We start from the raw sequence: 22,878 nt of genomic DNA, 5'->3' as shown, positions 1-22,878 counted from the left end.
AACAAAGAGGGAAATGGAGACCAAATTCCCTTGGCCCATTGTGTTTCTTTTTCTTTTTACACAAACACACATACACACATGCCTGTTTACTATTTTTCTTTGGTTTTCTGTTCTCAGTGTCTTTCTGTTGCATTTTCTCTTCTGTCATTTAGCCCTCTGCTATCTTTTAGAACTACCATTGTGGCACCTCGAGATGCTATAAATCCAGCAAAAAGGGAGCAGAGCATGGGTGGAATGAATCCACTGGACAGTTGGTTGTTTTCTAGAGACCCAGGGTACGAGGGCAGAGCATTTAGGCACAGAGATGTTGACTGGTTGCCAGGCACTGCCTGATTTTTCTGTTGTTTTACCTTGATTTCAGTGGCTGTCCCATGCAGTTGTGTAGGATCGTACTCCCAACGCAGCCGAACATGGTCCTTTGGGTGTGTTCCTTCCCCCTTGGAGATACCACCTGACAGCATGGGGTCTTTCCCAGATGTGTCTTAAAAGAGATGAGTGTACACTGTGTATTGAAAGCATGGACAGAATCTGGCCTCAACAGCAAACTTTTGATCATGCTCTGAGTTTGAGGCGCGTTGGATCACCACATCTGGTGGTAATGGTCCTCCTCTGGGCTCCTGAAGAGAAAGTGGAGGCCTCTGCGCTAGGGTGGAGGCTATAGGGAGTTTAGAGATTTGGCAACTGGCCATCCTATGCACTTTTCATAAAGTGGTAGCTAAGACCTCGCTAATTTTAATGCACAACCTCAGAAGTAAGGAAAAGATCTACAGAGAGCTGTGTGGAAATATTCACGCTAGTAGCTCCCAAATAACAAACTGATGGCCAAGCAAGGACTGCCAGAGCTGTTTGTTCTCTTGCCCTGGGGAAAAGGCCTGCTGAGGGCTGTTTGGAAAGGGTGTCAGAGAGGAATTTTTATTTTATGACTAAGGAGATACAGAGGCTACTTTGGATATTTTATAGGTGTGTTAATGATTTGTGAGCTAACAACAGGGTTTGTAGGTCCTCTAGTTTGTTTACAGACTGAGAAGATCCTTCTGAGTTCTCTAATAGCATATTTGTAGTCACGTACCTCAATGTTTTTTTGAAATGGTAGGTACCTAGAGATTGCTGAAAGCCGCCTCGTGCCTTAAATCTGATTAGTCCTTAGTGCCTTGTGGTTACCAGATAGAATTTGAGATGTTGATTTTGCCCTCAGATCCCAATGGCTTGGAAGCAATTCTGTTAAGGTTAGCTTTATGTCATGAGCTAAGTAAACTTCAGTGCATCCCTTCTCATCCCATGTGGATCCACAGATTAGACGTTGGCTCTTAATTTAGTGAGTCTGGGCAGAGACCTGCTGCAACAACTGTGCCTGGTGCTTCTGAGGAGGGGAAAGGGCAGTGGCATGCTGGGGCAGGGAGGGCACAGGGGTCTGTGTCCCCCATGGAGAGTGAGGGGAGCAAAAGGGAGACTGTGAAGGGAGCTCTTCGAGAAAGACTGCGGTTTTCACCAGGGATGCTAGACAGGGTCAGCATCTGGCCTGGGAGGTCCTCAGAACTCAGCACAGGATTTATTTTTCTGGAAGGGGCTTTGTCAGGCACTCCTGGAGTGTAAGCTCTTGGAAATCAGAGTTTACTTGTGATTTATTTCAAACGTTCAGCTACCAAGAATAATAGATAGGGACCTCTCATGTGTTTTGGAGATCTAATAAAACATGCAAGTCTATAAAGGCCATTGTGCCATGCACAATCAAATCAGCATTGCAAATCTATCTGAACATGGCACTCCAGCGCTGGTCTCCGGATTACATGTAGTGCATTTGGGGTTTGATGGTCTTCATTCAAAATGTTGGCTAAAATATTTTTATCTTTAGATTTATTTGTAGAGTTTATGGTTGAAAGATTTCAGCTCTGGGCAGTCCTTCCCATGGCTTTTAGCAGCGACACTTGCAGTTGTGTTTCACATAATTAAACAGCCAACTATACTTAATGAAGAAATAAATAACATCAATAAAGTAGTAAATAATTATATGCAGGCAAACACCAAAGACATTATCCATCAGGCAACAGCTGTGAGCATTAGTTTTGATTAATCAATAATGTTATACAATAGGAGGAAGAATGCTGGCCAGGCCTCTGGGGGAATCACCTACGCTTTTCTAAACAGCAAGCTTTGTTATTTTAAGCAGAACTTTCAGCAGAATCCTTAATTAAATGTAACAGCCAAGAGCTCCTCCATCAGCAATATGCCCCACTTTTCAAAGCACACCAAGCAGCAAGAGTTTAACCAAGACCGAATCAAGGCCTTGTCTTTAGTTCGGAAAGGTTTGTTGGTAACTGCCTATGTCAGAGGAGATGCTAATGGGGTACCACTCTGATGGTACCACTGACATAGAGTGCTCTGGCTGGCTTTGAGTGAGCTGCCCAGTGCAGGAGCTTGCTTCTGCTGCTTGTGAAAAACTAGTGGGTGCTTGTTGCTTCTGCTTTCAGAAAGGTATGGTATTCCTGTTCTGTATGCAGCTGACTGCTATGGAGCCCTTATCCCGGGCTGTAAAGCTCCTGGAGCAAGGGGTGCGTTAAAGATTTTCTTTCAAAAAGTAGACAAGGTTGAAATTTTGCACCCATGCCGCTGCTCCATTGAAGCCAAGCATGGGCAGGTTTCTTCTGAAGTCAGAAAAAGTCTGGTTCATCTTTAAATGTGCCTCCTGGGCGGAGGAGCACTAACAGTGCTTTCAGGAGAAATGGATGTCCTCCCAGGCACATTCCTCTTCCCAAGCCTCCTGCCACAAGCCCATTGATTTCTGCAGCACTGCAACCTCAGCGTGCAGCAGTGCTGAGTTTTGCTTTGAGTTTCCAATCCCATCGGTTGGTGTGACTGCTGACTTTTTTTTCCCTTAACATATGAGGAGCTTAAAAGAATGCAAACCTTTCAGAAAGACTGATCAAGGCACTAGATCACAGCATAGATAATAGGCACAAGATTTTATAGCCCTTAACCCATTAAAAAGAAGAGAAGGGACAGGAAGGATTTCTGGTGTCAGGGACACGTTTCCGGAACCTGTGCTTACATCTTGATGGCTTTTTCCTTGCAAAGCTGATCACCGACAACTTCTTGGCATCTGAATAAACAACAGAACCACATTGCTTCCACTGTAAATCAAGGGATGGCAATATCTCTCCACGAGCAGAAATGAGAGCACAAATAGAAAGAGGAGAGCAAAGTAAAGGACCGTAGCTTGGTTTGAAAAAGTGAACAAAACAGACGTGCGATCCCAAATCTGAAGAGTTGTTTTAATTCTGTGCAATGGCAGATGCACCTACAACTTTCATGAGCAGGAGACATGCGGAATAGTTGATCTGGAAGTAGGAACATTTGTGAGAAGTAAGGAGAGGGAAAGCCTTCAACTGAGAAACGAAGGTACGCAGACGGCAACGGCAGAAGCATCCGCTCCACTGAAAAACTGAAACACTTCACAAAGATTATTCTTGGAGCCTTTTTTTTCAAAACCCTATCAGAGGGAGGAACAGGAAAAGAAATTTTTTGCATGATAATTGCTGATAATGCAACAAAGCCCAAAGGGTTTCCTTACTCACTTCTAGACATGCAGGCACTAATAAACTTCTGCGATAACATTAATATTCCTAATAGTCTCTGAGGGCTCATTCTCCCAAACTAGAATCTCATTATAGTCTCCAAACCTGAAGTAAATTTGCGGGCGTTTAAAGGTGTAGCCTTTATATTGTGTTGTTACTGCCTGTTCGCAGCACTTCTACTATTGCTGCTGATTATGGTTTCTTAGGTGTCCTACGGCAGAGACTCAGAAGCCCAGGCACAAATCAAGGCTCCGTCATTCATAGCTCTGTGCTGCAAATTGCAAGGAAAGCAGCCACCAGTGTCTTCAAGGTGCCCACTGATCCAGCTGTGCTGAGCAGCCACTGGTCTCCTAAGAATGTGCTTGTTTTGCTTCATGGGGATTGATTAGTAAAGTTGATTGTTCTGGAAAAATTAGCGACGTTAGTATGGATAGCTTACATGACCTGGTTTCAAAGCACCTGTCCTCTCGGCATGGTAGTACTGACTGCAGTTCTGGGGTTTGTCCTTTCGAATAAAAGTTTGTTCCCACACAAACAATACAAAGTGAAATTAAGGGAAAAGTATTCGTGGTGTCTCTTAAAGATCAGAAAAGATATGATTATGGGTCTCCTCTTTCACCAGTGAAATTTATTGGGCTTACTTATCTCAGCTTTGTGCAAAGCCCGTGTTTGGTTAAACGTCCTCCACGATATCTCTTGCACGTCCAGAGACACAGTTTACATAGATACGCTTCTCTGTGCTCACCAAGGCTGTTGAGGATGAATCTAGTATATTTCCTGCAAAACAAAATCTCAGTTCCATGTTTTTAAATAGTGAATACAGTGTAGGTAACCTACCAAATCCATGGCATTTCCTTTCCCTCTGAGACAGGAAAGCATATCAATATGCCAAGAGCAGGGTTTTTATGTTTGTTTGTTTTTTGTTTTTTTTTTCTCCCAGTTTTTGGACAAATTCTCTCAGAGAACACTCACTGGCTTTAGGGACAGTATTTATGGCAGTTATTCATTTGTCCAAATAGATAATCTAAAAAAATACACAGAAAGAGAAAGCTCTTTGTAAGGTATGGATCTCTCTCCAGACAACCAGTGTATTAATGGCAATCTATATTGACAGGACTTCAAAATAAATTATTCTTTTTCTAGTTCCAACTCTTAAGTACCTTATTTTTTTTTCTTCATTGGAAGAAAGTCTCTGCAGAGTTTTATTTGCAAGCCGACAATATTTGGCATCTTGTGAATTGCATCAGATCAGAAGAGAAGTGGATGGCATTCCGATATTTCTCTGCAGTGCTGCTAAGCCTGTCCTGTTGTACCGATGGTCCTATATTTCTAGGTACAGCGAGGGTGAATATCAGCAGGCCTTCTCTTTTCTTGCCTGCATTTCTCATTGACGCTGCTTAAAACGCTCCCTTGCTTGCTTTTCTTTTCAGTTACTACTTTTCTAGTTACTCTTGTACAGGGTCCGACTGATCTCCATAGTGCTCAGTGTCAGGCTCTTGCCCAGCCCTGGGGCAGTAGCTGCCACCATGGACATAACTGCCCTCTGATTTCACTTACATTCAGGGCTTGGATGTGAGATGTTTTCGAAGGAATGCAATTTTCAGAGCCCTTTTTTATTGAAAAGCTAGGTAAAGCACCTCTCCAACTCATTATTCAAATGTGGCATATGTTTTCCCTTGAATTTTCAGCAGAACTCTTTCCACTGATTTCCAAAATAAATTAGACTTTGCATAATACTTTTTCTGTATTTAACATTGCCTTCTCAGTATTGCAGCCAAGGCTTCCTTTTAAAGGCATATGCCTGAGATTATGCAATCATAGTATTCTGGTTACCCAGAGCAATTAAAATAAATCAGACTAGGTATAATGAAGATGAGCCAAAGCATCTGTTTCTCAAGAGGATTTAAAAAAAAAAAAATCTATCATCCCCAGGGGCTTGGATCCATTGTGGTTAGATCTCAGAGATTCTTGTACTTCAGAAACGTGTCCAGAGCTAACTTGAGCAAGAATAGGAGGTGCTGGAGATGAGGTAAAGAAAGACTCTCTGGTATGACAGATATCTCTGCTCCTTGGAAACAACGGTTGGATAACCCGGTACATTTGGCAAGCCTGGACTTACAGATCAATTCCTTTTCCCTTCTAGTATTTTAGTTTGACGTGTTTACATGCATCAGGAAAAGGAGGAATAATTTCTGCATCCTCTCCAGTGCTTATCCAACAAGTCTTGTGATTAAAATCCCTAGTTATGTCAGCCCAACTGTAACGCCAGTTCGTGGGGAAGTACAGAAACCCCCACACCAGGGACCACCGCCACCTGGGACAGAAAAGCACTTGCTCATTGAGCTGGTTGTCCAGCAAAGCAAAAAGAGGCCTTCAGTCCCTGGAGTCGAGGCACTACGAGTTATTTTGTTCTGTGTCTGCTCTACTGCTGCTTCACATCTGATGCCAATGTTTTTTTCCGGGTAAAATCTGGGAGAAGCCGAGTTGCTGGAGGTCCCCCAGCAGATGTCATGTCCTCACCCAGCTGCAGGCTCCCCTCTGCATGAGGGCAAATACAGGAGAGGCTGCCGAGGGCTCAGCTCTAGGGTGGTGGCATCGACAGGGAGGGGTCTGAGCATTGCACAGGTGTTAACGGAGAGAGGTGTCCCTACCCACCCACAGGCGAATGCACAAGCCTTTCCTTGGGTGGCTAAGGCAGGTGTTGCCTGAACCTGACCAAAAGTCAGCCAGGACCTTTCCTGCCCCCAGCGAAGAGCTCTGCCTGGTGCTGAGCACTGTGTGGCTGCAGCCAACAGGCAGATCCCAGCCAGGAGCAGTAACTCTTCCACAGTCACTGCTGCCACCAGCTCACTGTGCCTCCACCAGGGTCTGAGTCTGGCACTGCCATGGGGGAAGCTTTTCTGCCTGGATCCTGCCTGCGAATGACACCCTGAAAGGATGCTGAGGGCTCAGCCCGGGTTCCCACTCGCAGCATTTTTATTTTCCCCCTCCTTGGTCATGCAGGCAGCCTTGGCTGCTGCTTGTGAGCTTCCAAAAACCTTTCGCCTGCACGCAAGGTGTCGGGCAGCTGGGGACTGCTCAGCACTTTGCAAAGATGTCCTGGGAAGAAATTTCACAATGGGCAACAGAAGTGTTCTGTACTGGGATCTGAACGTGGCTCCATCCTCTCACCCCGGCAGGTAATTTCTTCTCAAAATTAGTTTCAGGGAGACCTCTTGAGTCATGCTCAGCAATTAGGCTCTATATGGCCTTCTTAAGCAGGGTAGCTGTAGCATTAGTGGTTTTATGTGGGCAGCAAATTGTTTGCTGAGCTGCCTTGAGAATGCACTTAGGTAGCTACGGCTTGAAGACAGCTTAGCCGAAGGTTAGAAGTTGCTAAACTGTGCTAGATGAATGAATCATAAGTTTTGTCGCATTTGTAACTCGGATGAAGGATGGAGTCATGGGAATAACTGTGTACAAGTGACTGCTAGAGCTTACAGGAAAATGTCTGCATGAAGAGGGACAAGGGAGGAGGTCCCGGTGCCCAGACAAACCAACCTGCTTTCTTCAGCTGCTGCAGGAGCCCCTTCCCTGTGTTGCTGCATCTCATGGGAGTGCTGTCAAAAAAAGATCCCAGTAACCATGAGGTCAGAAGTCCTTGCACAAAGCAACTGGAAAAAATGGGAAACTTGAATCCCGAAACAGAAGAGCAAGTGTTGCCCTGAGGATTTAGGCATGGGGCAATATATTCAAGGTTAATGAAGATGTGGAGTCCCCTGCTTTCAGATGAGGGCAAGGCAGGAAGAAAGGAAAGTTCTGAGTTTGACTGGTGCATCTCTTGCCTGGGAAACATTGCCCTCCTTGCCTGGCTCCCCGACCAGCACTGTCTGCTTCCTCAGAGGTAGCTGCCTGCCCTCCTCTGCGGCCCACCAAATTCATTAAAAAAAAAAAAAAAAAAAAGTTCAGGAAAAGATCTGTGCCAGCTAAGACCTGCTAAGTGGAAAGAGGTCAGCTTGTTTACTTAAATCAATTTAAATCTGGCACACTGAGAATAGCAACTTGCTTTGACCACTGACTTGGGTAAATATGGCCTGGCATTCTTGAGATGATATTTACAACTCCAGCTATCCCCGTTGCGCAGGAATATATATACATATGGATATTTTCACTAAAAACAGTTGAGGTAAATTATTTGACAGGAGATGGATGTGAAATGGCTGGTGTGCGCATTTCCTGTGCAACATTTAGAAACTGAAGCACATCTGAAGCCCTAACAAACGATGTTCCTTTCTGAGCTTTATGATTAAAAAAGAAATAGTTTGGTTGCATTTAGGATCAGTTCCACCGGAGAGATTTTATTCAGGATTTTGTGAAAAGGCAGCTATTTTTGGCAGATAAATTAGCATGTTTTCTGAGGTAATACAGGCAAGAAATGATAGCCTGGGATAGTTTGCTGGGCATTGAGGGTATTTCAGCTGCAAAATGACGATTCAGGTCTTCCGACTCGAGATGAAATGATCTTTGTGGCCTCAGCTCCGACTTTCTGTCACAGCCGTCCATGCTAACGCCGCACATAGCAAGGCATAATTTTACATAAGTAGGAGACTGTGCTCTGAGCCAATATACAAGTCATACCTGATTGAATATTGCCATTTCAGAGCTGCCGCCTAATCACGTATTTCAGGCTGTGTGAACAAAATAATGTTGTTATAATTACACACACTGTTTGTGTGTATGTGCGCATGTGTATTTTATATATATAATGACATTAGGATGATAATATAGCTGTTTCTATTAGCTCTGTGGTATTAATAAGGTATGACAGAAAGTTATTTGATACCATTTGCAATCCCACTTGCATTTTCATATTGCTCTCAGATGTAATTCAGGGACTTGATTTTTATGAGTTATGGCTCTGATGTCACTTGTATTTTTGCCTATAATAGGTCCCACCGGAGCAAAATTCATCAGACTCAATTAACAACATCTGAAAAGTGTATCTTGGTTAGTAACCGATCAGGCAGAGCCTGTGTGGGCTCTGCTCTCGCTGACCCATCACCCCGTGCCACTCCAAGAAACCAGCTCCTCAGGCAATAGGTAGCAGCCACCTCAGCTTACTGTTACCGGGAGAGCTAAGCAAACATTTCGGGGGCTGCCAAACCACCGGCTACTCCCATCCCAGAGCTTCAGAGTGACACGTGCCCCTTGCTACGGGGCTCCAAATGCTCTATGAGCATCCGGGCATCCTCCCGGTTTCTGCACTGTGACCTGAGGAGTCCCACGGCGGCCAGCCCGTCACTGCCAAGCCTCTCGATCTTCGGGGTGATTTCTGTCAGCCAGCCTGCCCCTGGAGTCCAGGGAGTGCCAGGGCAGTTTGGGGTCTGCCTCAGGGGAGCACCTGGCGGTCCCAGAGGGCAGCTTACAGCGCGATGCCAGTATCGTGGAAAAGCACAAGGTAAATAAAAATAACTCCAAATGCATATATGCTTTAAAGGTGGTGATTTCAAAGCTGATCTCACGTGGGGTTTTATTCTCAGTTGGGTCGGGGGCTGTTGACTGGGGCTTGTGGATTTTTCGGACGGGAGATAAACGCTTTGTCTGCTTGTGTTTTCAGTGCTTCCAGCGGGTGATGCGAATGTCTGATCTAAAGAACTCTCTAAGTAAGGGACCGATCCCCAACCCGAGGGGAGTGAGCGCCGGGCCTCCCATCGACTTCAAAGGGCCTGGGGTCCCGCCCGGCTCACTGGCTTCGGGCAGGGGCCGGCGTCGCCCTCGCAGCTCTGCTGTGGATCCGTCTGCCACCCCGAGCACGCTCCATAAAACTCCTCAGTGACTTAAAAGCCTGGAAGAGAAAAGCTCCAAGCAGAAAATAAATAAATGAAATAAAACAAAACAATGCTGGCCTCCCCAGCCCCCGCGCATGCAAACATGAGGTTTAAGATTGGATCATGGTTGGGTTTCATTCCAAGTATAAAAATGGGTTTAGAAGACTACAGTTTAAATTGCTTCCTGTCTCCCAACATTCCTAACCACAAATATTTTTAATTGTACGGCACGAAAATAAAGTTATTTAATAAATTAACGCTTTAAATGCTTTTTGGTTCAACTTTGTTTATTAGGAGCAGTCTTATTTTGGCTTTTGTATATTCATTTCCAGCTACTGCTCTGTCTGATCCTGATCTTATTTCCTTTGTAATCTACAGATCTTCTGTTGTTATCATTGCTATGTTTTATGGTTTTGCATTACTTTATTGACTCGGCATACTGTAAGCTTTTTTTCTCCTCCCTCTGCTGAAAATAGCCTTTTATGAGAAGCTTAAGCAAAAGCCTGGAATGTCCAAAGGAGAGCACAGAAACATTACAACATTTTGCACATTTCTTTTGGCCAGCGAAAGTTACAAAATATTCATACGAAGAAACTTATCCAGTGCCTGCAGGACAAAATCCAACTTTTTGATTATATGTGGAATTTCAATTTCTGCTATAAACAAGCTGGGTATTTTATATTTTATTTTATTTATTTTTGCGTTTGAGGGGGAGGGGAGACCTCTATGCAATTGATGTCAGAGCAATGATCAATATGTGTACTGTTGTTGCTGCAAATATGTATTCGAGTGCACTGCAACAGACTGTTGATGCCACGTTCAAAATGTCAAAACCATCATAAAGTTCAGCAGGATGCTGATGGTCCTCACAGCCAGCAGCACTGGTTGAAGAGATGGCATCGGCTGGGCGCTGGAGCATGGCAATGGAGGGTGAATGATTCCTCCCGCCCGCGCTGGGATCCTCCCCTGCCACGGGGACGCTGGGGGATGAAAGGGAAGGTGCCTAAAGGGACAATGGGCAGATGGCTGGCAACGTATGTGCGCACCTCGTCCTCCCCGATGGCTCTGTGCATCCTTGGTGAGAGCAGGAGAGGCCTCGGCTGTTGGGCCGTTCCCAAAAGGAGTCACTGCCTGGGCTGCGGCTCAGCTGCGAGCGTGCAGGAAGGAGCCCAATGGGTCTTTCACCAGCTTCTGAGGTGGCACCAACTCCTGCCGCTATGAGCCATGAGGAGAAGGTGTTGGTGTGAGGATGGCGGCCGGTGCTTCACAGATGCTTTGGTCACCTACAGGGCAGGGCAGGCAGGTGACCCAAGCGCAGCTATAGGGAGGCAGGGGCACCTTCAGGGGCCACCTGTCCCGCAGGAGAACAGGAACACCCCGCGAGTGCCCTTGGGAGCTGCCTCTTGCTGGCGAAGCTGGGCCACTGGCTCATGTTGGACACCAACCTGCCAGGTGATCTGTTAGGTGAGAAGAACCCAACCTGCTTAGGGACCTTTCTGACATTGCCCAGCTGGCTCTTGAAGCAAGCATCAGACGGTGCCACCATCTGAATTTCGACTTTCAATGTAACCCCTTGAGGAGATAAACACGAGCACGGACTTTGGAGCTGAGCTGCCCCAGACCGCGGAGGTGCCATGGAGCCCTGCAGGAGCTGAGTGCACCGCGTGGTGGCTCAGCTCATCACGTGCCAAGCCCTGCCTGCTGGTGTGCTGCATGAACAAGGAGTCTCTGCTGAGGACCAAAACCATGTGTCCTTGCACCCGTGCACCCTACCTGGTCCTGTGCTCCCCAGCCTCGCCTTCGTGTGCCGTGCCGTGCTGTGGAGGGATGGATGCTCGCTTCCTGAGGCGCAAGGTCATGGCTGGCAGGAAAGATGGGGCAACCGGAGCCGGGGAGGATGCTTCCGTGCAGCGGGGGCAGCACCGAGGCTGCCAGGGCAGAAGCAGAGGAATTTGGGTGCGAAAGGAAACGGGAAGTTCTCTTTGCCACCTGAATATATGTTGTGGGAAAGGAGCAGCCCTACCTGCCTGAGATCAAGCAAATGAATAAACAAATAAAAACCTGTTTGTGCCCAATATATTGTAACAATCGTTTGAGGACGGCTTTATCTGCGTGAGAGTATAACCCTGATTAAACATGCCAAGGTCAGTGAAAACAAAGGTGAATTGCTGAAGAAATGCAAGTTATTCTGGCTGGGGGTGACAAGAAGCGGCGCTCCCGGTTCTGTGGGGATTTTTCAATGTGCAGGTCTCCTTGTGTCACCTCCCCATCCCCTTCCAAATACCCTCCCCCTGGCTAACTGAGCTCCCAGGCACAAAGCACTGGATTTTAGTGGCCAGAACAGCTCTCAGTGGCTCTCCTGAGCTGTGTGGCTTGTTTTGCCGACCCAGGCTGTGCAGGACCCTCAGCGTTGCCACTTGCTGGCTTCCTGCCGTCCCCGTGCCAGCCTCCCGCCTGCCCCAGTGCAGCACCCACAGCTCAGGGGCTCACTCCCACAGACGTAAGCCCAGGAAGGCACCACAGGGACCCCAACTGCCTCCACCTCTGGCATGGAAGCAAATTCCCCATCCCTTGTGCTGAAGATGATTTTCTTCCGTCCTGCTGTGTACAAGCCAAGAGGCTGTAGGGCCACGGACCAGATGGATGCTAGGGCACCACCGTAAAGGACCACAGGGCACAGAGGAGCAAGCCTTTTGCACGCTGGAACGAAAAGTTTGATTTTCCCTCCAGAGGAACCAGGAGAATCACAGCCGCCCCCAGGGAAGCACCGCCAACATTGCCAGCCAGCAAAACCCCACTCACAAGGGCTCCCGGCAGCCCAGGCGGTGGCTTCACCCCACTAGCAGCCGGGGGGACCCCGCGGCCGCCCCACTCAGCACCGGGGTGCCCGGCTGTGCCCGCAGCGCTCACGCAGCCATGGCAGCGGGCACCGTGAGCTCCGTGTTACCCAAGCCGGCTCGGACACGTGCGCAGCACATGGATCTCCTTCGGGGCCCGGGGAAGCGCCCTGCTACACCCAGCGCAGCCGCAGAGGGCCCCCGGGGGCCGCCGCCCGGAGCCCCCCGGCCTTGGGGAGCCGCGGGGGGAGCCGTGCCCGGGCCCGGCCCCGCGGGGCAGCCCCGCACCGGGGGGGCTCCGCCGCCGCTCCCGGGGCCGGGGGGGGCCGGGCCGGGCGCCAGGGGTCGCCCCGGGAGCGGCGCCGCCGCCGCCCGCACTTGTTGCTGCCCCCCGCGCTGTGTCGTGGGGCACGCAGCGCTGACGTCACCGCTGGCGTCATTAGTGCGGACGTTATTTATTTATTTCCCCATTCATTTATTCATTTATTTATCCCCCCCCGTCCCTCTCAGCCCCCCGCTGGCTCGCTGCCGGGGGGCCGGGGCTGCCTCGCTGGGGGCGGCTCCGCACCCACACCCCCCCCCCCATCCCCGGTCCCGGGGTGCGCGCACGGGGCGGCCGCGGGGCTGCGCGGGCGCGGAGCGGCAGCGCCCTGGGGGGGGGCGGGTGGGCAGCAGCGGAGCCCCCCCATGCCCCCCCCGGGCTCCGCGGGCGCGGAGGGGCCGCGGCGGAAACTTTCCCGGCCCCTGCGCGTGTGCGCAGCCCGTGACCCCCCCGGGGAGAGGGGGGAGCGTGGAGGCTCCGCGGGATGCGCAGAGCCCCCCCCCCCCCCCCGGGTGTTTCTTGTCTTCGCGCTTGTCCCTGGCGCACACGCGCATTAATATTGATGCGTTTATATAATCGATAACCCACTTTCCTCCTTCCCCGGGAAAAACGAAAAAAAAAAGAGAAAAAAGGCACCGAGCCCCCCCGCGGCTGTCCCGGCCCGGGGGGGGGGTCCCGGCCCCGCTCCGCCCGGCGCCGCGCAGGGGGGGCTCTCCCGGCCGTGCGGTGCGGAGCGGTGCGGAGCGGGCGCGGTGCGGGGCCGAGCAGCGCCCCTCGCGCCGCAGGAAATGGGCTTTATATTAGACATATACACGCAGGTCCTGTCAGATCCGCAGCGCGCCCGCGCGCCCTTTCGGCCCCCCAAAAATCGCGGGGCGCCCCGCCGGGCCCCGCCGCCCCCCCGCCGGCCCCGCGCCGCCCCCCCGCGCCCCGCCGGCGCCCCCGGGCATTTTTGCGGGGCCGGGGCGGGCGTCGCGGGGCGTCGCGGCGCGCGGCGGCGGCGGCGGCGGGGCGCGGCGGGGCGGCGCGGGGGCGGCGGGGCGGGGGTCGCGCGGCGGGGGGGCGCGGCGGGGCGCGCGGCGGGGCGGGGGGCGGCGGCGGCGGCGGGGCGGCGCGGGGGCGGCGGCGGCGGGGGGCGGCGGGCGGCGGGGCCGGCTTCGCCCTGCCAGGACCTGCCGGGCTCCATTCACGCCAACAAGTTTGGGAGAATGTTGAGTTCAATCACGCCGGAGCCGCGATGGAGCGCAGCGCACTGCAGGTACCGCGCGGCCCCGCCGCCGCGCAGCGCCGCGCAGCCCCGCGCCCCCTCCCCTCCCTCGCTGCCTCCCTCCCTCCCTCCCCTCCCGCCGCCCTCCCTCTCCCCCCGCCGCCCTCCATCCCTCCCTCGCTCCCTCCCTCCCTCGCTCCCTCCCTCCCTCCCTCCGCCGCCCCCCCCGCCCTGCCCTGCGCGGCGCTGCGCGGCGCGGAGCCGGCGCTGATGCCGCCGCCGTGTTGTTGTTCCCCGCAGTGGGTCGGCGCCCCGTGCGGCTCGCACGGCCCCTACGTCTTCTACCGGGCGTTCCGCTTCCAGCGCCGCGGCGGCGGCGGCCGGGCGCGGGTCCTCTCCCTCGGCGACTTCTTCTTCGTGCGGTGCCGCGCGGAGGAGCCCGCCTGCATCGCGGAGCTGCAGCTGCTCTGGGAGGAGCGCACCAGCCGGCAACTTCTCTCCAGCGCCAAACTTTATTTTCTCCCCGAGGACACCCCCCAGGGCAGGACCAGTGACCATGGCGAGGTGGTAAACGCAGCTCCGGCCCCCCCCCCCCCCCCCCGCGCCCCCCCCCCCCGGTCCCCATCCCGTCCCCACCTGCATGCCTGGGCTCGGCCCCCCCCGTGTCCCCCCGGTGCCCGCGGAGGGGCCGCGCCGTCGGGGCGCTCCGGTGCGCGCTGCCCGGGAACTCGGGCGGGCGGGCGGGGGGCGGGCGCGGCGCCACCCGGCCCGGCAGCGGGGCACGAGTGCGGGGCTCGCCCCGACCCCCCGCTACGCCGCCGGGGCCCGGCCGGGCCGGGGACGCCGGGAGGGGCAGAGGAGAGGAGGGGGCGCGGGGGGGGCGCGCGGGCAGCGCTCGGGGCCGGTTCGGCGGCAGCCGGTGCGCCGGGGAGGGCGGAAATTACGAAATGGAGGCCGAGGGAGATCAAAAGGCACCGGGCTGGCGGGGACGCGCCGGGCGAGGTGAGCGGTGACAGGTAGGGGCGCGGGGGGCTCCGCGCCGCCTGCCGGAGCCGCCGGCTCGGCCGCGCAGCCCGGGCAGGGGCCGCGCAGGTTGCGCCCCCCCGCGCCCCGGCCCCGCTCCGCCCGCGCCCGGCCCCGGGGTCCCGCGTGGGAACTGGCGGGGGGGCCCCGCGGGTGCCGCCGGGGCGAGGAGGGAGCTCGCCGGGAGCCGCCGGGGTGACAGCGAGCGAGGGATGCTCGGGACCTGCCCGTGGCGACTCTTTGAAACTGTGCCTGCGTGCGGCTCGTCCGGGGCGCCGTGTGTGCGTGCGCGTGTATCGCCGGCGATATTGGGAAGGGGGGTGGGGAAAGGGACACAAATCATTTTAATACGCCGTAATGATCGGCTCATGTTACTGTGGTAGGAACATCAGAGAAAATTAATCCTGCCATTACGAGCAGAACGCCGCTCCGGTACGAGAGTTCTCAGCTGCGTGCACCTTCCTAATAATATGCTCGATTTTATTTATTTTTACATGCAAACACCGCTAGTAATTAGCCGCGTGATTATCCTTGTGCGTTTCACCGGGGCTTTAACTGATGTCATTCCGCATTATTCAACCATATGAAAACAATTTTCAATTAAGATAATGGCACGCCTCGAAATTATGCAAATGCTCGTCGTATTGTGTAGAATAATTATGACAAATGTAAAGCAGGTAAAAAGTTTCCTAATGCAGTTGTGTTTTACACCCCGGTGATGTCATTTCCCCTCTGGCCTAAGTTAGTCATTCATTAGCAGAGTAGCAGCAGCAGCAGCAGCAGCAACAGCAACAGCTCTGAGTGATACTTCTCTGGCAGGGAGCCTACAGAAACCGGCACTGAGAGCCAGGGCCTAGAGAGGGCAACATAACACTCCCATTAAGACATGTACTTTGTTTTCACTTACTCCATTAACTTGTTTATAGACACCGGAACGATTTTTAGCATTGATTTTTAATAGTTCTCAAGGATGCGACTCCTGCTCAGCGGCGCGCAGCCGGCAGACAAAGGCCGGTGCTGGCTGGCGCCGCGCGGGAGGCGGACGGGGGGTCTCCGGCTCCCCCAGTGTTGTAGGTGGGCCACAGCCCCCCGTGTGGGTGACGTCCCCGGGCTCCGCGGCTCCCCACACGGCTCCCGCGTGAGGGGACACACGCTGCTCCCAGCTGAGGGGACAGGCAATTCGTGGGTGTCGGACACCTTCGCTTGGCGAAGGAGCGGTGGGCCGAAACGCCTGGTGCTGTACGTAGTAGGGCTGTGGGTGAGGCGAGCCAGCGCTGCGGCGTGTGCTGTCCGGAGGCTCCCACCAGTGTCAAAGGGCAGCGGAGGCGCTCACTGTGAATAAAAGCATCCGTCGGGGAGCGGCTGGTCGAATGGCAGGCCTGGGTCGAGCCCGCCAGAGGTTTAGGCACGGTGGCTGGCAGCTCTCTGCGCTAGCATCGTGGTTAATAGAGGCAGCTCGCCGCCGGCTTTTTTCTAACAGCAGCATTGACACTATGACGATACTCAGCTAGTGGCTGCGAGGAGAGAGAGTGAGCAAGGAGGTATGTAACGCTTCTGTTACTCAGAAATCTCTGATGGCGTATTTTATCTGATTGCCAAATGTTTGAGCTAATCAGCGATAAGTGTAAATACAAGTCTTTTTATAGCCAACTGAATTCATCACCCAGACTTAAATATAACCCTCAGTGCCGCTGAAGCCGGACGTCGCCGTGTGCCCAGGGCCAGGCCGCTGAGGGGCCGGAGCTGAGGCGCGTGCCCCCCGCTGCCGCCGCGGCTGGGCTCCAGCACCCCCGGCCCGGCAGGGAGACGCTGCTGCAGGCCACGAAGCCCACGGCCTCCCAGCACGAGGAGCCTGGCGAGCAGGGACGGCGCTGGGCTCAGGACGGGGGTCTTGCTGTGTGAGGGACAGCGACGCTGCCCTGGGGGACAGCGTTGGGTGCACCAGAAGAGTTCTGCTCTGCCCTGCTGAAAACTTTGCCGCTGCTTTTGAAGCACCGGGGCCCAGGAGCTGCAGCAGGTGTGGCGCTGAGGGGGATGAAGCGAGAAGGCCCAGCGGGGAAGAGCTCACCCCCTGCTCCCAGGAGGGCCTCAGTGAGACCTGCGCTGACGAAGGCACCGGCTGCGCATGGGGTCACCTCGTGCAGGAGGGGCGAGCGCCTCCTGTGGGCTCAGAGGAGGACATTTGGGGGCTGCTGGGCCCCGAGGGGGTGGCTGTGCAGTTGTGCTGCTGATGAAAGCCCCTGCCCAGCCCCTTGCCCGGTGCTTGGGACCTGCCGTGCTGGGGGCAGGGGCTGGCTGCGGCCTCCCAGCCCTGGGCAAGACCTCCTCAGGCTCAGACCTTCCTCTGTTCTGAGGGGTAGTGCAGGGCTGTGAAGGGGCTGACCCTGGCAGAAGCAGTTCCAGAGCAATGTGCTTATTAGTGCCTTGTATTTTCATGTTTTTAAAGGTGTTGGCATTAATTAGGCTGGGCTTAAAAATAGATATCAAAGCCGGTGCTCATTAAATCAAGGGACGGTTTGTGATGCAGTGTGTACAATTCCTAAAAAGCCTCAAACAAGCGACTGATTTATTTCACGTGGTATGACATTCTGTGCATCGCCCCGCATCATCATAAATGTTGTTTCTGCTTAGGCTGGACCGTCAGTAGGAATCTGCTTTTGGTTCATTCATCAGGATCTAAGTTTACTACGAACTCATGTTGATTTCATCTGCTCTCCCAAACTGGGGATCTGATGCAATGCTTTTCGCCTTGCAAATAATCCTTACTCATGCAAGTAATTTACATGAGTAAGCATTGCTCATACAGAGGAGAGGAGAGAGCTAGTTTCCTGTAATTATTTCCCTAGCAGTATTTTGCATTTTCAGACTAATTGAAAAAAAAAAAAAAAGTCATCACTCTATAAATGTATGTCATTTATAATTGCAGAGATTCTTCCAGAAAGCTAAGGCGTGCAGCGGGCTCGTTCTCTGACGCTTTGGGGACAGATGCCAGCAGCGTCCCTTGAGGGGCCTGGCTGGCGGCCGGGGGCTCGCTGGGCGGCCAGGTCCTGTCTGCGTGCGCGAGGACCGCGGCTCGTTGCCACCCCCCGGGCACGTGCTGCTCCCTCCGCACGGCTACGGGTTTCTGCCACGCGCAGGATCCTGTACGCTCTCACTTGAAACGCGAACGGCCCCGTTTTGGTCTCCGTGGTGCATGCCTTATGCTTGTATCTGTCAACACGGGTAATGGCAACACGTTTTGAACATGCAGATTACGATTATTAAAGGGTGCTTCAAAAATCATGCTAATAGCATCAATCTCCACCGTACACTTGCTCAGAGTAATTCAGCTTTGGAAATCGGGCGCACTGTAATAGCAGTGTTAGAGAAATGGCATTTGTCATAAAATATCATGGTTTTGGTAATTGCGTATCCACTCTGTATATTTTTATCTCTCTCGCCACCAGTAGCATATGCTGGCAAAGGAAGAAGAGGGCAGGGATATTACTCAGAGAAGCCACATGTTGCTAGCCATTAGCCAGCAATCTGGCGCGTCTGGTCACTCAAGGCAGATCCCTTTTTCTTTCACATTTTTGCATTTCTCCTTTTTCCCTCCCTTTCCCAGTGCATTCAGACTGTGAAAATACACCCACTGCTCTCCGGAGTTGCTGTTCCCAGTCTGATCAGTGGCACTAAACATTAAACTCTTGTCTTTGGAGAATAATAGGCTTCACATGGTACACCCTCAAGCATGTTGAGATACTGTGCAGGCTGGAAAATAAAAAAGTTCTAATTGTGTCTTTTAAATAAGCATAGGAGTGAATTAATTAGACTATATTTTGTCTTTAGTTGCTTAGTTACACAATAGTATTCCTAAGCACAAGTAAGATAAATTGGCTCTTTTTGTGCTGCTTGTCCCTTAATCATAATTACTGTATTGCTCAGGAGAGTAACACATACATAGATTTTGCATTTTTAATAATATTCAAACAATATGCGTGTGATATAGAAAGTATCTTCTGATTCACGCTCCTATATGCTTTTATTCAGGAAGAAGTTCTACTGTTATGGGAGCAATATTTGCATTAGTTGCTCAGAGATGTAGTTCTGGGAAATACATAATTGAAATATTCTTGCAATGCTTGTTCTGGCCCTTTCATTCGCATTCAAAATAACAATGCCTTAAGTCTCAGAACAGTCATCCACTCTTGATTTAAGAGCTTTTTTCCTTTGTGTGTATGTGTGTGTGTGTGTGCAGTGTGGGTTCACGCCCAGATTTAACCCTGCAGAGGCCAGACGCTTGCGTGATTCGTAGTGTCATATCAAGTTGAGCTTTTTATTTTGTAGCTAAAAAGCAGTCAGAAGGTCAGATGAACATCGGCATTTTATGGCATGAATCCAATGACCTTAGTGCTTGGCAGGCATCCATGTTTCTACGTAAAGGTGCCAGGGTAATATAGATAATAAAATAGTTTGTTTTCATTTTCTAGATATTTTAATCTTCCTTCGCAAACTGCGGCCTCGGTTTCGGGGGGGGGGGGGGCTGGGGGTGCTCCTGGGGGCCGAAACTTTGATTTCTTTCTGGGTTGTTAGATGTTAGCTGCTAATGATGGGCAGATTGATACAGATACTGAACAATGGAAGATTCTGGCAAGAAACCCACTAGACATGCTCAGTGGATGTATGTGAAAATTGGCTCCATTGTTCTGCTGTATGAAAAGCAAGTAAATTATTTACAGATATTTGCTAATTAAAGCACATATTGTTTTACTAGCACAATAGAACACAATATAACAAAAGACAAAAGAATAAGCTTGCATAATTTAAACCTGCTAATGCAATGTACTCCTTGTTAAGAAAAATATAATTATGTAATCTACAAGGAAAGCTCTTCGTACTGTAACTGTAGTAGGCAAAATTAGGAATTAATTGCTTGTGAACTTCCTAAACTAAAACAACTCTTCGAGATCTGTGAACAATCTGATGGGAAAACACTTTGACTGAAGCTTATTCTCGCTTTGGTCAGAACTTCTATCTGCAGTGACAGATAGAAATTCAGTTTGAACCTGTGCTCGGGGGCCGGAGGAAGAAAAGAAAAGAAAAGAAAAGAAAAGAAATGGAGAAAGAGGCTGGCAGTAGAAATGTCAGATCTGGCTGCTTGCAGCCGTCCCTCTGAGGGCTCCATCTCCATCCGTTTCTGGCCCAGATGGACCAGTATCCCACAAAGTATCCTACAACAGCGCGGTGCTGCCCTGCCCCGGGACGCACTGCATGTCTCGCTTTGGAAATACTGAGTTACGTAGAAATAGTTGTGTACAAACACAAAGGGAATCGCGACCTCAGGGGCTTCACCTGCGTCCTTAATTTTGCTGTCTTCTATTTGGTCTCAGATGCTGGTGGATGGGGAGAACTTGTTGGGATTCAGTGTTCACCATCAGCATGAGTTTAAGCCAGCCACGTAGGGCCTAGCACAGTCTGGGGAAATAGTGCAGGAGGCTGGGGAAATACCTGTCACCTGAATTTAACGAGATCATTATAGCCCTTTAAAGTAATTAGGGAAGGATTAACAGATGAAAGTTTCTGCCTTGGCCTCTTTAAAATTCTCCCATGTGCCCGGTGAATTCTTGGGCTGTGCACGTTTCCCTTTTCAAGGCTTTCCTTGGGGTTCATGGGTGCAGAGCGGTGGTCACCCTGGGTCCCTTCACACTGGTACCTTCTAGGCTGCCAGCCCCACTCCCCACATCCTGCAGGATGCCTCCGTCCATCCTGGGCAAGGGCCGTGCATGGATACACATCACCGTGTGAGGCATCCAAAGCAGGGAAAGGAGAAAGAAAGTTTCACCTGCCCATGCCACATGTGGGAGCCTGCCGTGAGGCTTGCTGTGACTCTGTGATCCCTTCTGTAGAATGGGAGCAGCAGTTCCTGCCTGGCAGAGAACAGAGTGCCCGGTTCCTGGGGTGAGAGCAGCATTGTTGTGCAAATTATGCGAAGGGCATTTTCACCTAAATTGTGGAAAACTAAAAAAAACATGGGATATATTAAAAAAAAAAAAAAAAGCCCTGAATAACAGGGGACTTTATGTCCCAGTGAAATATGCAGTTCTATTATCTGTGGTGAATACAGTGCGTAAGAGTCACAATGTATTTTTTGCTCCTGTGGATGAATGTGTTTTCATCGGCAGTGTACTGGGTTGTAAAATATGCATCTTCAGCTATCTGCTGTCCTAAAGGTTTCAGTAAAAAGGCTGAAGGTGTTTTCTAATGCAAGTCGGACTGATCAGATAAATGACACGAGGTGTCTCCTATAATTATTGGCAAGAGTTTTTACAGTGCGTCTCCCCTTTCTCTCCAGGCCACATATTTGATGTTAGGAGACAGCCAAGCAGGTGTTTGGATCGCTCTTGCCCTCCAGAATTCCTTAAGTGACCTCTGGAAGCGCTGGATTGAAAACAGTCTCAGCACGTCAAAATTTTGAGATATCTCAGTTGCCGTAATTCTTTTAAAGCTGCCTTGGCGTCTCTAAAATATAAATCTTTCCTAGTTATTGGCAATGAGTGAGAAGTTGTGATGTAGCATACGCGGGTGTGGAGTCGAGATGTACGACCTCCCTGTGGTGCCCTGTGACTCCCTGCCTTGTAAGAGTTAATATTTCTTCTAAAAAATAATTATCTGCTTTAAACTATTCTAACTACCTGACCTCTTTCCTTGAATGTAAGTATTCCAGCCATCTGCTGAGTCAGGCAATACAGTGGTCTGTGCTTGCAGGAGGCCGTGATGGTTGCTTAGACAACAGTGACATAATATTTAAGCATAACGGCTCTCGAGAAGATACTGTCCCTTTCTCCCTGGATTTCTTCTCCGAAAATGCCAATCTGATTATGCTGTTCAGAAACAAGCGAGGGATGAGGACAGTTTGTATCATCGCCGTTTCTTAACCGTCTCCCCTTTTTCCACTCAATAGATGAAAGTATTCTGCTTCGTGCAGGAGTCTTTTAAGATGTGCTGAAATTACAGGCTGACTAGATACCCACTTTTATAGAAACAGAAGAAAAAGTGCCTCTTTATATAGTCAGTATCTATTTCAAGAATAAGACAACTATGTGGCTGGGAAAAATGTTCCCATTGGCCACCAGCATCCATAAAGGAGCACCTGAGATAAATCCCGCTCCTGAGCAGAGCTGAAATCGGCACTCACTGTTTCCTCCTGTAAATCTAGTTTTGGTGTAGCAGGAAAAAACCTGCAATTAAAGACTTACCAGGCAATGGAGACCTCATAAACGTATCACTTCAGAGCATAGCTAATACACTACAAGTTGATTTTTGTTTATATATATATATGTACTCTATGCGACGTGGGTGGTTTTCATGTTTACACAGAGATATAATTATGAATGACATGAAGGCTATACAGCAGATTTCTTTAATCTTCTAAAGGTTTGTTAGTCATGTGTCACTGCGTACCTGGTTTTTATTTATTCAACATCTGTATTCCTTTGTCATCTCGTTGAAAGGGTTCCTCTAGAAGGGCTGCAGAAGTGGGTGTGCAGTGGTTCATGTCAAATGGGGAAGGGGGCTGCCCTGGACATGTCGGGTGACCTCCGGTACCACTCCCAGTTCGGGTCTGACCACAATGCATGGGGAGGTTGCTTGAGGGTGTGTAAAAGGGTGGCAAGATACGTGGATAAGCAAAGGTGATGGAGCAGCTAGGTGACCACAGTTTGGGTGCCATGGGAGCAGATGACCTCTTGTGTTAGCAAGGGGCCAAGATCTGGGGAAAATGGCCTCCTCTGGAGCTGCCTGGGCTTCATGTGAGCTGGAGGACTACAACAGTGTCTCTTCAGCATCAGGAACAGCTCAGTTTTGGGGGTGCAGATGGTGGGGGAGCCACAGCTTTAAGAGGGTGCAGGGTAGGCCCTGATAGGCTGACAGGCATGAGGTGAGGGCCGCCATTACGCGGCAGCGCCTCCCTGGAGCCTGAGGCCCGGCCCAGCTGCCATGAGCATGAGGCCTGCAGTCAGCCACCCTCCTTGGGCGTCCCTGCCCGTTTTGTGCCCTTGGGGATGTGGCTGCCACAGGGTGACGGGGACCTGTCACCTCTGGGGACGTGGCTGCTGCAGGGTGACAGAGACAG

At 51.3% G+C, this 22,878-nt stretch overlaps 2 protein-coding genes and 1 long non-coding RNA gene across 20 annotated transcripts in view; 2 read left to right on the top strand and 1 right to left on the bottom strand.

The window, feature by feature from the left end:
• The window catches only part of CABCOCO1 (ciliary associated calcium binding coiled-coil 1), a 94,309-nt gene extending 84,659 nt beyond the window's left edge, over positions 1–9,650 (top strand). For 13 of the 14 annotated variants that reach the window (XM_067001073.1, XM_067001072.1, XM_067001070.1 and 10 more), the window contains 2 exons: positions 8,501–9,009; positions 9,169–9,650. The gene's annotated coding sequence lies outside the window, so the exon portion shown is untranslated. Of the gene's footprint in view, positions 1–361; positions 9,010–9,168 lie in introns of all 14 variants that reach the window. The other variant, XM_067001066.1, reaches the window with a different exon arrangement.
• On the bottom strand, positions 9,334–13,519 carry LOC125183416 (uncharacterized). Its single transcript, XR_007165385.2, has 2 exons — positions 11,153–13,519; positions 9,334–10,951 (listed from the first exon to the last, which is right to left on the bottom strand). It is a non-coding gene; the product is annotated as an uncharacterized lncRNA (long non-coding RNA).
• A 119-nt stretch (positions 13,520–13,638) lies between these two features.
• The window catches only part of ARID5B (AT-rich interaction domain 5B), a 116,606-nt gene continuing 107,366 nt past the window's right edge, over positions 13,639–22,878 (top strand). Inside the window, exons 1-2 of one of the 5 annotated variants that reach the window (XM_067001097.1) lie at positions 13,639–13,796; positions 14,046–14,309. In XM_067001097.1, coding sequence (XP_066857198.1) covers positions 13,776–13,796; positions 14,046–14,309 — 285 coding nt within the window. In that variant the 5' untranslated portion in view covers positions 13,639–13,775. Of the gene's footprint in view, positions 13,797–13,957; positions 14,310–14,334; positions 14,748–16,367; positions 16,786–22,878 lie in introns of those variants that run through there. The other 4 variants (XM_067001098.1, XM_067001096.1, XM_067001099.1 and 1 more) reach the window with 4 other exon arrangements.

This window comes from Anser cygnoides, chromosome 7 (assembly GCF_040182565.1).
Source record: "Anser cygnoides isolate HZ-2024a breed goose chromosome 7, Taihu_goose_T2T_genome, whole genome shotgun sequence".
In the NCBI taxonomy this organism is placed as follows: domain Eukaryota; kingdom Metazoa; phylum Chordata; class Aves; order Anseriformes; family Anatidae; genus Anser; species Anser cygnoides.
The sequence above is the reverse complement of the archived record's forward strand: the minus strand, read 5'-3'. Positions and strand labels throughout refer to the sequence as shown.